At 34.2% G+C, this 13,473-nt stretch overlaps 2 protein-coding genes across 11 annotated transcripts in view; both read left to right on the forward strand.

The window, feature by feature from the left end:
- LOC121379308 (solute carrier family 43 member 3-like) overlaps positions 1 to 13,473 on the forward strand; it is a 340,851-nt gene that overhangs the window by 104,740 nt on the left and 222,638 nt on the right. The window lies entirely within an intron of this gene.
- LOC121379310 (calcium/calmodulin-dependent protein kinase type II subunit delta-like) overlaps positions 3,210 to 13,473 on the forward strand; it is a 218,992-nt gene continuing 208,728 nt past the window's right edge. For all 8 annotated transcript variants that reach the window (XM_041507866.1, XM_041507869.1, XM_041507872.1 and 5 more), the window contains exons 1-2: positions 3,210 to 3,285; positions 3,667 to 3,761. In XM_041507866.1, the coding sequence (XP_041363800.1) occupies positions 3,221 to 3,285; positions 3,667 to 3,761 (160 nt within the window). In that variant the 5' untranslated portion in view covers positions 3,210 to 3,220. The remainder of the gene's footprint in view (positions 3,286 to 3,666; positions 3,762 to 13,473) is intronic.

Below are 13,473 nucleotides of genomic sequence, written 5' to 3' on the forward strand. Positions count from 1 at the left end.
GTCGTTAAATAAAACATTTCCTTCCTTCCTTTTTTTTTTTATTGAATAAAAATGTTTTGCACGTATCAATGTATCAATTTAGAGCAGCATATAAAATTTACGTATAAAATCAATCACATTTTATCGTCGACTCCTGCCTCTCCCACAAAATGGAATTCACCGTAGAATTACCGCAAAGATGTTATACACATATATAGTCATCAAGAGGAATGTGTAGTCAATACCAGGATTAAACCACTCACCCATTTCTTTTAAATAAAACAGTTTGTCTCATAAAATGTGTTTATTCCTGGCGCCCCATTTTTCATTTCAACTATTTTCGTGCTTATATTCAATTAAGGTTCAATCACGCTATCCTGGGCACACACACATCAACTATCTGGGCTGTCTGTCCAGGACAGTGTGTTAGTTGTTAGTTGGTTAGTGGTCAGTGAAAGAGAAGAGGGTGTAGTAGCCTTACACTACCCATTGAGTCCTTAAGAACTCGCTCTGGGTTGGAGTCAGTACCGGGTTGCGAACCCTGTACCTACAAGCCTGTAGTCCGATGGCTTAACCACTGCGCCACCGAGGCGTCGGCGGTGGCGCCCCACTTAGCTCGTCTGTCCTGAAAATAAATATCATATGTCAATAAATATCATATAAATAACTCTATGGCAAACAAATCAGACTCTAATAAGTGGAAACCAAATTTAACCACCATTGACACGAATGTTTTGTTTTGTTTTGTTTAACGACGCCACTAGACCATATTGATTTATTCAGGGCCGTAGCTAGCGGTGGGGGGAGGGGCAAGGGGGGGGGGGGGAGTTGCCCCCAGAAACAAATCCTGAAAACATTATAGAAACTTAAAGAAAATTTTTAAGGAGTTTTAGACTATTAACTACTCAGTTGCACCCCCCCCCCCCCCCCCCCACCACCACCACCACCACCACCCCAAACAAAAAATCCTAGCTACGGTTCTGTTATTAATCATAAGCTGGTGTTGGATGTCAAACATTTGGTAATTTTGACATATAGTCTTAGAGGTGAAACTCGTTACATTTTTTTCATAAAGTAGTAAGGGATATTTTATATGCCTTATATATACTTACATACTAGTCGTGATGGACTGGTTGGAACGAGAAATAGCCCAATCGACGGGGATCGATCTCAGACCGACCGCGCATCAGGCAAGCGCTTTACCACTGGGCTACGTATATACAGGCATCAAGAGTGATGGTTAATTGGTGCAAGGCCAAAATAGTCACCCACTCCTTTTAAATAAAACTGTTTGTCTCATAAAATATGATTATTATTGACGCCCCATTTAACTCTCGTTGGTCCTGCAAATAAATATCATATATCAATAAATATCATATAAATATCATCATTGCAATGATTGGGATGGTAAACAAATCCGACTCACTAAGTGGAAGCCTATTTTTAACCAACATTCATACGAATGTCTTGTTTTACGACACCGTTAGAGCCCATTTATTTATTAATCATCGGCTGGTGTTGGATGAAAATTATTTGGTAATTTTTATTTATAGTCTTAGAGGAAACCCGCCATATTTTTTTCATTAGTAACAAGGGATCTTTTAAATGCGCCATCCCAGAGACAGGATAGCACATACCACGTCCTTTGATATATCAGTCGTGGTGCATTGGTTGTAACGAGAAATAGCCCACCGACGGGGATTGATCCTATGCCTACAAAGTCCTCCTTAATAACTTGAAAATAATATATTATAAAATGATCGATTTAAAAAATAATAATATTCATATTTGCGATTGTAATTTTGACGAATTATTTATTGATTTGTATAGTTGTTCAATGTGAGTAATTATTGAATTTGATCCAACAGTTTGGTACATGACTATATATATATCCAATGTATATGTAAACAAAAACTACACAACACAAAAGATGCTTTTAAAAAGTGTTGTATTTATCAGCATTTCTCAAGAAGAAGGAAGGAAGGAAATGGTTTATTTAACGACGCACTCAACACATTTAATTTACGGTTATATGTCGTTAGACATATGGTTAAGGACCACACAGATATTGAGAGAGGAAACCCGCTGTCGCCACTTCATGGGCTACCCTTTCCGATTAGCAGCATGGGATCTTTTGTATGCACCATCCCACAGACAGGATAACACATACCACGGCCTTTGATATACCAGTCGTGGTGCACTGGCTGGAACGAGAAACAGGCATTTCTCAAGATGAATTTCACTTGTAGAATGCAGGAAATTGCATTTCAGGACATTCTTTTTCAAAATTTTACCATGTTCCTGAATCCCCTAAAAACTCTGGCGCTTCGTGTACACGATCCCAGTCCCTGAATATATTATGTGAGTTGGCCTAGGCATAGACTTAGGGTACATTTTAAATCACTATGTTTGTTTGTGGGTGGTGATGACTCCCTAAGCAGAATGGTTTTTTCTAAGGTCAACATCCAAGTATACCTAGCTAGTTACACTGTCAAACAATACATTTTTAATACTCTTTAGTTGTAATCCCTTGTAAAATGTATTTATATATAATGATTCATTTGCAGCCCTAAGATACATAGCTGTTTGGTATTAATGCAAATGCTAATAAACCTTGTTATAGTTTGAAATCTCTAAATTCGTGCAAAAATCAGCCTTCCCCCCATTTCCCACAAAACTGGTAGTGCGTACTCCTATGGAAACTTAGATTTTCATATAGAATATATAGCAAATTTTTCATCGTTTTTTGTCGTTGTTTTGTTTTTTGTGGACCAAAATTAATGAGTTTTGGTGGGGTACTTTTAAAAGTGGACCGTATAATTTAGGTTGTTTAACCATCTGTCCCACTGGAATAGGCACTGGTGTAGCCAGGGTTTCATACTGGGAGACACCCGCATTGTGGTGTGGGGAGGGGGAGTGGACTAAAGCTATGCCACTGTATCCTACTATAGATATTTTAATAAGAATATGGGATTTTTGTATTTAGTAAGGCCGTGCATTTCGTGGAGACATATATTTATCGTCATTCAGAAATTACATATTAGTTATAATTACTTATTTTGGCCTCAATTTAAATTAATTTTATGCAATTATTAAGCAGCAAAACCGTTTATAGTGTACCCTGTTGAAATAATCAATAGGAATACATCTGCTGGTTCGCGCATTATCATCCGCATCTGATCTCGTTCAAAGTAGCGAGAAAACCCGAGAGTTCTCATTACCGAGATATTTAGCATTCAACATGGCGGCACAGACGTCGACAGTGAAATTTAGTGATATATACGAACTAAAAGAGGAATTGGGGAAGTAAGTACGGCGATTTGGCCGGTTAAAGTTTTTGTTTTGTAACGCATTTTCGACGTACAATCGAGTGTAACGCCATTTGACAGCGATATGGATATGTGTAGTATGCGGAAGCGACACTGTCAACGCGACAGAAAGTGATAACCGATAGTGGTTTCTTACACTCGGTAACGCTGCCTGTGTATTACACGGCGTATTACACTGTCGTGCGATATTGTGATATATAGTGTGTATTCGCTTTTTTCTCTCTCAGGATATATATATGTAGGGGGCAATGTGTATGTGTGTATGTTGCTTGTTTTACTGTGTCAGATTGATTTTGTGATGATTCTTTGGAATTAAAAAAACCCCCACTTTTGGTCAATTTCTTCTATTTATCTTCAGGGGAGCATTTTCCATAGTACGGAGATGTGTACAGAAGGCTACTGGGCTGGAATTTGCTGCTAAAATAATAAATACCAAGAAATTATCTGCTAGAGGTAAGAATCATTAAATTATAAGAATTGGTAAAGAATGTTTTAAAATAATAGAATTAGAGTAAATGTTGGCCTGTGTGGATGGGTGGGTGTTGCACTAAATTGATAGTAATAACGACAAGACTATATTTTCCTCGTAGCACATTTTAACAATATTTGTTAGGGTTAGACATGTAAAAACAAATCCAACATCTATTAATAAACCAAAGATTTCATTGCTGGTGAGGGGTTACTGAAGATTGCATTTAAGTCATAGGATGTCTCCTGCATATTTCCCGTTTTCTTTTTAATGAAAACAAATTGCAGGAGATGGATCTAGCATTGTTAGCCTTCCCTTGAATCTGGCCCCTGTAGACTTGTAAATTAATAAATCAGGCTTGTTCTTGTTATATAATAGGTCAGGAACCAACATTGATTGGCTATTTTTTATTAGTAAAATATTCTGATTGCGTTATAGCTTCATTACTTTGTTACAAATTATTTCCTTCTTTGAATAAACAAACTCTTATTTTGAAACATAATGAACACCATATAAACATATCTGTACATGTAGACAGACAGGCAGGCAGACACCCCCTTTCTGTCCAATTGTCTCATTATTCTCTGTCTCTTAAGTCACTCAATAATGCAGAAAGTACTGATAAAATATCACTAGTCAAATTCTCGGAACCGAACATACGGGTACTTCGACCCCTGGTCGCCATTGTTTATCACGTGGCGCGGTGAAGCTTCTCCTTAGTTACGTATGGTTTGATAGTGAAATGAGGCAACTTTGGTCGATCATTTACAACAGTTAACGGTCACGATGCCCAACACATGTGCAGTTGGCTGCATAAACCATAACATGATGTTAAAAAAATATCGTTTTACAAATTTCCAAAAGAAAAGACTAGGCGCCGCTTGTGGGTAGGGTCATTAAAACGACAAACCTGATGGAATTCCATGGCTCCCCTCACAGAATGTGACTACGTTGACTTTAATGTTGTTGCTTGTTGACACCAACAGAGATTAATTTAGCAAACAAAATGGTTAAAGCATGTGCAGTGATAAAAATCCCACATTATACTGTAAATAAAATACACAATTCCATTGTCTCCCATGAAAAACCCCCCAACAAAACGATGCATCCAGTTCTTGAATAAAAGAGTATATTCCTTTATCATTAAATTTGTGTGGTCTTTATTTTTCATTTAATCTTAGTTGCTTGGATATTATCTATACTTGTATTTATTTTGCTATACCACAGCTACTACATCTTATTTATTTATTTTTTAATTTGAAAATAAAAGTTTATACTGCTAAATTACACACATATAATAATTATAATATAGGCCTAAATTCTTTTTTAAACTTTAATTATAATTTTTTTTTTTTTGCAAATGTGTCTGTAGCAGGCCTGCAGTAAGAAAATATAGGTCATCCCCACCCCCACACCCCTCTCTGTGTGTTTAGTATTTACTTTGGTGCAGAGGGTAAATAATGTGTGTGCCTTTGTTTCAATATATATATATATATGCCACATTTCTAGGGAAATCACTAAAATGTGTAAAGGCATGGTAGACCAAACACTTTTGGGGCATTTTCACCATTTTAGGGGCACTTTTTTTTCATTAAAAATACACAAAAATTAATTGAAATAAACATTAATGTAATTTATGTGCTTGCTTTAATAAATGAATGGCAAAAGATGTAAAAGGCATATTTTATTAATTAATAATACCTTTTTGGGTGTTTTATAAAGGCAATTTTAGAATTAATTAGTGAAAAAGGCTTATTTAATCTCAGGGCAGCATGGTGCTGATTAAGGCAAGATGGTGCTAGACTATTGAGGCATGGTGCTGCACCGTGCTAAAACAAGCTAGGGAAAACAATACACATACATATACATAATCTAAAAATACATAAAAATCTATTCTATTGTGGATCAATGTAATTTGGTGGTTGTGGTACATTTGTAAATTTTACTTGTTCACGTTCGAGGACTTACCTTTTTACAGATATATGTAGTTTCATGGTATTCTACAGTTCAGTGTGTGTTTGTGTGTGTAATCTACTTTAGAAATTACCTGCAATAAAATGAATGGTCAACTGCCATATCTGATATTTGCTTTCCATTTTGAAAACACTGTTTGACATGGAGAATATAGCATTTAACTATCTCATTCATATATTTTCCTTGAATATGCTACATAAGTGCATCTACATGAGGTAATTTAACCCAGGTTAAAAGCAACTTAGGTTAAATATGTGTAGTCTAGTAGAAGGCATACCGATATAGATCAGTTTATTAACAACCATATTTGCCTCCTTTCTTCAGCTGTATACTATTAAAAATTAGTTTTGTAGATATTACTTAAATTGAACTGCAATAACAATTCCAATACAGCACAAGACTGAACAAGAAAATATCTGCAATATCCATTGTGACTAGATATAAAACCACACCAATATTATACATATATATATTAACCATTATTTACTCAGGTAAGTTTTTGTGTTTTATTACTAAATATAAACCCTATTATTAAAACATTTGCATGTTTGTTCCACGAGGTAACACTTATGTTTTATTATGTTGTAGACCTCGACATGAAAATAACTGAGGGAACTGATTATTTGCTCCCTAATGTAGTTTATGGGGGGCAATTTAAAATATTACCATATTGATACTACATGTATATATAAATTCACATGCCAAAGGAAACTATATATTATTCTCCTTGAAACTAATCTCAGGTGTGATGGGTAAGTATAGAGAAATATTGCTCCCCCTAGATGTCATGGTCTGAGGATGGCTATATTTTATTATTGCTATTTTTTGTTGCTGCATTCAACCGGTAAGGAAGGGCAACATCATGTGGTAATTTTGCAATCTGTAAAAACAAAAGCATTTCATTATTTCAAGAAACTGTATTTTGTTTTAAGAATAAAAGAATGTAGTCAGTCAAACATTATACTGTTGCCAATACATCTATATAATAAGATATGACAATAATACTATTGTAATTTTGAACTTGTAAAGTAACAACTTTGCCATTGTTTAATTATTACATATTATTTGGAAATAAAATAATTATTAAATCATAAAAATAATTAACTTAATCATGCATACAAATTTTATTATAAATACAAATTATATATATATTGTAGCCCACATCATAATTATTATATTAATAATTATCTTATCATTTCAAAATTGTTAAAATTTATAATTAACATTACCTGAAAATTGCATCAACAAAAATTGTATTCTGCCCAACCTGCCCTGTTGGGACATTCAAAGTACACGGAAACACATCGGTACTAAATATAGATTATACTAATTCAGATTCTCGTTGTTCTTTTCTCTTATATGGCAACCCAAGCTGTTATAATACACATAAGACGTATTGCAACTATGTGTTAGCTACAGAAAATAAATGACAATATGTAAGGCATGTAAAAAGTTAATACGATAACTTTATTCTATGTAAACCAGTAATCACTAATGCTTTGCTTCACCCCCAAAGACCCGGATGATTGGTAACTAGGCCGTGTGACGTCACGCCGGTTCCGAGAATATCATTGGCAATTCTGATGGATGTGTTACAAAATAATAACCTCCAATCTGATTGGTGGCCTACTCCCCCTCCCTTTTTTGACATTGTAAGTAATACATTTATTTCCCATTGAATTCATGATCCCTAGAACACTGTTTGGTCTTCCCACTAGATGTAGTTTTAATATATATCTACACCCTCATCTGCCAGTTTCTTGAGATGAGTTAGGTTCTATGTTTGTCTGCACAATCAAGACTCCGTAATGAAATAAATTATGACATATATATGTAAATGCAGGGCACCCGACTGTGTCACTATGCTCCATTTGATGTGTCTTTAATGTCAGTCAGTTCTGGATCAGATAATGAGATATAGAAGGCTGAAACTTGTAAGCATTCAGTGATGTGCTTGACTGCATCTTACTTACGATACCACTTAGATAGTGGGACGATATTCTTTTGCTAAGCCCAGGTAAAATCTCATACAGGTATGATCTAGTTTTGTTTTCAGTTAAGTTCTTTTCCTTTCTTGTGTATTATAATATTACTCTAGCTTCACCCATTTAATAATAAAGTGAAGAAAGTGGCTATTAAAAAAAGAAAGAATGAATGAATGTTTAATGACACCCCAGCACGAAAAAAAAATAAAAAAAAGAAATCTCAGCATATTTTGAACTCACTGTATGAACATTTAAAGTGAAGTTAGTATAATGCTGTTTTCATGTATTATTGCCCTGTAGGCTGTCTGACTAGTAGAAATTCTGGAGGATTAATATATATTTATTGATCTGGCAGACCAGGTGGGGCTTTTCCGTTTCAACACCCTTTATGTACATATACATACTTACATATATATGCAAGATATTTAGGTTATTTATACATGTAAATTGACATATATATACACACTGCATGTAGGTGTAGATTTTACTTTCAGATCACGAGATGATTTGAAAAAATTAACAACTGTTTTCCTTATTCTCTTTGTCAGTGATCTGTATCAATTTTGTGTGTTTATTCCAAGAGTTGAGGCATTTTGGATCAATATGTCTGATAGCTGCAACTTGATCAGCATTGAAACGTCGCCCTGATGTAAAATAGTGTTATGTATGCTACACTGCTTCATAATGGGTGAAGTTTCAGTCTGGTCAAATTTGTCCATATGTTACAATCAAACCTTTGTTAAACAGTCACTATGAAAATGTAAACTTATTTTCAGAGAAGGCTTTAACTAACTAACATTGTGAGGCTGCATGTACATACATGTATAAATCTTTAAATATGTGTAATGACAAATTCTTCCATACACATTTTATTACGACAGATACCTGTATGCCTGAAGTTTTACAAATGTAAATTATGTTGTTATATGAATGCTTGAACAGGGCTAACTCTGACACTCGCCAAATTCGTCAGTGGAGAATTTTGAATGCAGTTGGCAAATTTTATTTTAGTTAGGCGAAATAATTTCATGTAATAATTGACCTTTTTTAACGAAAATAACTGGCAATTTCTGAAGTTTAATAAACAATTTGGCAAATTATTTTGTTCACCCGGAGCTAGCCGTGCTTGAAGTAATTCACTTACATAAAGTTTACATGTACATGTACAAATGACCAAGAGTAAAAACAAAAAAAGAAAGAAATCAAAATGGAAATGAACTGTTGCATAACCAACACTAAAATCAAATGTGTAGCCTGTATCTTTATTTGAAATTAGTCATTTTACTACGTTCATAAATGGTACATATTTAGATATTCTGTTCCATGTCAACAATATGGTGATTTTATTGGAATTTTTTTTTAAAAAGTCATAACCTCAACAAGGAAGTGTAACAAACAAGAATGATCTCAAGACTTTGCAGATTCTGTAGTACACAACACAAGCATCAATTGGCATAAGACAAATGTTGCAAGTCTTTTTAAATATAGTAGAATCTCATTGGATCGAACTAAGAAGTGCTGAATGCACGAACACTTGAACCAAAAACAAAGTGCCGAGTTACACAATGTTGACTGAATGGTTAGGTCAAACTACCCGATATGTCGGACACTTTCTCAAGCACTGGCGGGGTTCGAACCAAGTGGATTCTGAAACTGTAATAGCAAATCTTGCCAAAATACAATAAATGTTTATAACTGAGCATGAAATAAAAATGGCATGTTTAAAAGAAAATAGAAAAATCAGTTTTTCTGTGATTGCAGAAAACATCCCATCAGCATGTTCTTTTTTAATGATTTTTTTTTTTATGTAGATCTTTGTATTTATGAGTTACCAGCTTTGTGGTCAAAATCAGTACTGTTTATGCAGATAACCTGGTATGTGTCGTAAACACTGAATACATGATGATGTGATACGGTACTTGTACACAGACATACCAATTCTTTATTATATAGTACTATTAGGTATTTCAAACTTGGTTAGTACTTCAGTGCATTCATGACTGTCTTGGAACCCTGGTTCATATCAAAGTATTGAGTTTTAGTATTAATACTGGGTGGGTGACCATGTGAAACATTGATTCTTGTTGTTACAGAGGTTAAGCTAAGCAGTGGCACATTTGGGTTAATATCTTTGACTGGTGGCTACCACAGTACCTGGAAACACTTGAGTGCTGTTGACATTGTACATTCACTGGTACATGTAGATCAAAAGCTGTGGCACATGTTTGCAATGGCAAGGTTGCAACCTGAGAATGACCTATTGTTTGACATTTACATGTAACTGACAGTTTAGTCAGAATTGAGTTATGTAAATATTATGAGATTGAGTTATGTATATTATGAAGTTCTATCATTTTGCTACATCATTGAATTTTATGGGCATTTACCGTATTTGACCTGAAATAAGCCATGGGGGCCAAGACAACTCATTGTGAGCTTAGCATGGGGTGGGCTTATTCCCAGACAAGGGGCCAGTTTTGTTGAGAAAAAACCATGATAATAATTAAAATAAATAATAATAATTAAATGAACTAGGAAGAAAACAAAAACGTTCAGTAGCATATCTATTAATTAGTGTTCCATTTGTTATTAATAAATAATAATTGTTTATTAATTAAATTGTGGTTTTTTTTACTAGTATCTAATTATCAGAAACACACCTTCTATGTTACAATTACTTACCAGTGAGGTTTATTTACATCCAAAATTTAATGCTGAGAAGACAACATCAATTAACAACAAACTCAATAGCGTATACACAGTTTCTGACACAGGCAGCCAGCTTACACTACAAAAAATTGTCAATCTAAGGTCATTGTTCTTAGCCAATCAGAATATGGTATTTGCTTAATTAGCATTAACTGCGGACCCAATGTGGTGGTAAAAATAGACATTGGTTCTTAGTTCATACTTGGGCTTGGATACTTCAAAGAAATACTGCAGGCATGAAATTGAAAACAATGTTACACACTGTTATTGTTAGACTGCTAAATCTCACTGGTGGTAAAATATTGTTACATTTGTGTTTAATTATCTGCAGGAGGTATGACCTTTTAAATTAACTTTGAGCAAACTTGCAATTTCGTGTTATTTATAAGGTGACAAGTTGGGGGTGGGCTTATTTACTAACGAGGGCCTAATTTCTTAAATGCTGTCAAAACGGAGGGGGGCTTATTCAAAGACATGGGCTTATTTCCGGTCAAATACGGTACTATCTGTTGTATAATTAGTATTGCAATGTTCTAAGTATATTAGTGTACAATAGAACTGAACCCTGTTCTTGTGAACTCTGTGGAGTTTATGTATCAAAAAAAGTTTGTTTTGTTTAACGACACCACTAGAGTACACTGATTATAATCATTGGCTATTGGATGTCTAACATTTGGTAATTCTGACTCGTAGTCATCAGAGGAAACCCGTTACATTGTCCTAATGCAGCAAGGGACCTTTTATATGCATTTTTCCACAGACAGGAAAGCACATACCATAGCCTTTTGACTAGTTGTGGTGTACTAATTGGAATGAGGAAAAAAACGATCAGTTGAGTGGATCCACCAAGGTGATTCAATGCTGCGACACAAGCACCTCGAGTGAGCACTCAACCGACTGGGCTAAATCTCGCCCCATTATGTATCAAAGACCTCGTTCTGTTATCTGGTAGATATTTTTGTCTTTTGAACCAACAGGTTTCCTTTGAATCTATGCACACACAGATACCCTGCATATTCTCCATGTGGTTGAATTGTGAGTTAAGGCACATTCTTGAAACACAAGAATGAATTACTTACTGTTTCTGTAATAGTGTTTAATTCTGGTGAAATATATATTTAGTTTATTTTTATCACCTTATCACAGCAGCAGGCAAAGTGAATTGCTTTTATACATTTTTTCTTGAAACATGATAGTCGCAATCTAACAGAAAACTGGTGTTTTCTGAAAAAACAGTTTGTTTGCATCTCCACTTTATATATATATATATATATATATATATATATATATATACATATATATATAATATATATATATATATACATTTTCCAAAAATACATACACATACCATCAACCATATAAACTTGTTCTAATACAGTAATAGTAGTTTTACCTGCCTCGGTGGCATAAAACATAAGTCATCAGCTTGAAGACAGATAGGTGATGTGTTCAAATCCCAGTATCGATCTCCTTTCACTACCAACTACATGTAACCATTACCCCAGACAGAGTGCTTGAATAGATATGTATATGTCAAGAATAGCATGTTTGGACCTTAATTGGATAGAGACATGGAAATAAACAATAGAAGGCATTAGAAATGCAGGGATTTCTTTCTTTTCATTTCAACAAAGCATGGATTCTCGTTTCAGCCAGTGCATCACAATGGTTATATCAAAGGCCATGGTATGTGCTATTCTGTCTGTGGGATGGTGCAGTGATAGAAATAAGCAAAATTGTTAACTAGAACACTGGACAAGAACATAGATCTAGAAATCTACTTGTCTGCCAATTTGTTCACTTGTCCAAATAAATGGTTTGTTTCATAGAAGTGCAAGGATGATGTTTTTTACTGCTTGAAATGAAACTGCATAAAAAAAATTTTACTTGTCATAGGACAACCACTGAAGTAAACTCTGTTTGTCGAAGCACATTTTCACTTGTCAGGACAAAAGAACAAGTGCTTTTTTCGAACACTGTGGTGCTTATAAAAGATCCATTGCTACTAATGGAAAAAATATAGCATGTTTCCTCTTTAAGACTGTAAGTCAAAATTACCAAATGTTTGACATCCAATAGCCGATGATTAATAAATCAATGTGCTCCAGTGGTGTCGTTAAACAAAACAAACTTTAGAAAAGCAGCGCAATAATTATAAAGGCTTTGTTTTCCATAAATAAAAGGGACATCAAGGTAAATGGTGCAGACATCAAGGAACATTTCATTGAGTTGATTTTGTTTAATTTGGAATTGACAAGAAGAGTATATGGATGTGTGATACTACTGCAAGAAATATTTGTAAAATTCAACATAGAAACCTGTAGTTCAGATTACACATGTGTACATTGTCATGTAAATAAATACATAAATAAATAAGTACAAAGACATAGACTGAATTTTTAAAGAGTGTTTTTAATTTTTTAAGCCATCCCAAAACTTCATCTGGAAAAAGCACACTGTGACAAATACAACATGTTCGCTAAAATGACAGGCCTGTGAATGTTTTGAATGGTATTAGAGCAAATATGTAGTACAGACACAGCAATTATTATGATTGCCACTGGGAATTTCAAAATGTGAAGTAGAAAAAAAGAAAAACTCAAAACATCTGAAACCTCAAGCTAATGTATATATTTGATTACATAGAGTATTTGCACTTATTATTTCCTTTTACTCATTCAGTGATATTTTATGTAATATTAACCAGTCCAGAGGTACTTGAAATGAAATTAATTAGCATTAGCATCAAGCAACATTTAATGCAGATCGTCAGGTATAATTTAATACTATCATACACAAGACAACTAGAAGTTATTGTAGGTTAAATCCATTTACAGGCCGCATCCACATTCATTAGTGCCTCATTAATAATAAAAAATAGATTAAACCATGTGGAATCTCACATTGTGAATTTGCCATGGTCATTCATTTTCTTATTAATGTATTTAATTACGGTTTGTAGGCGTTACCTTTTGTGGCAGACAAATTAAGGTTTAGTGATTAATATTAAGTGTTATGTTGAGGTATG

The sequence above is a fragment of the Gigantopelta aegis genome, chromosome 8 (genome assembly GCF_016097555.1).
Source record: "Gigantopelta aegis isolate Gae_Host chromosome 8, Gae_host_genome, whole genome shotgun sequence".
In the NCBI taxonomy this organism is placed as follows: Eukaryota; Metazoa; Mollusca; class Gastropoda; order Neomphalida; family Peltospiridae; genus Gigantopelta; species Gigantopelta aegis.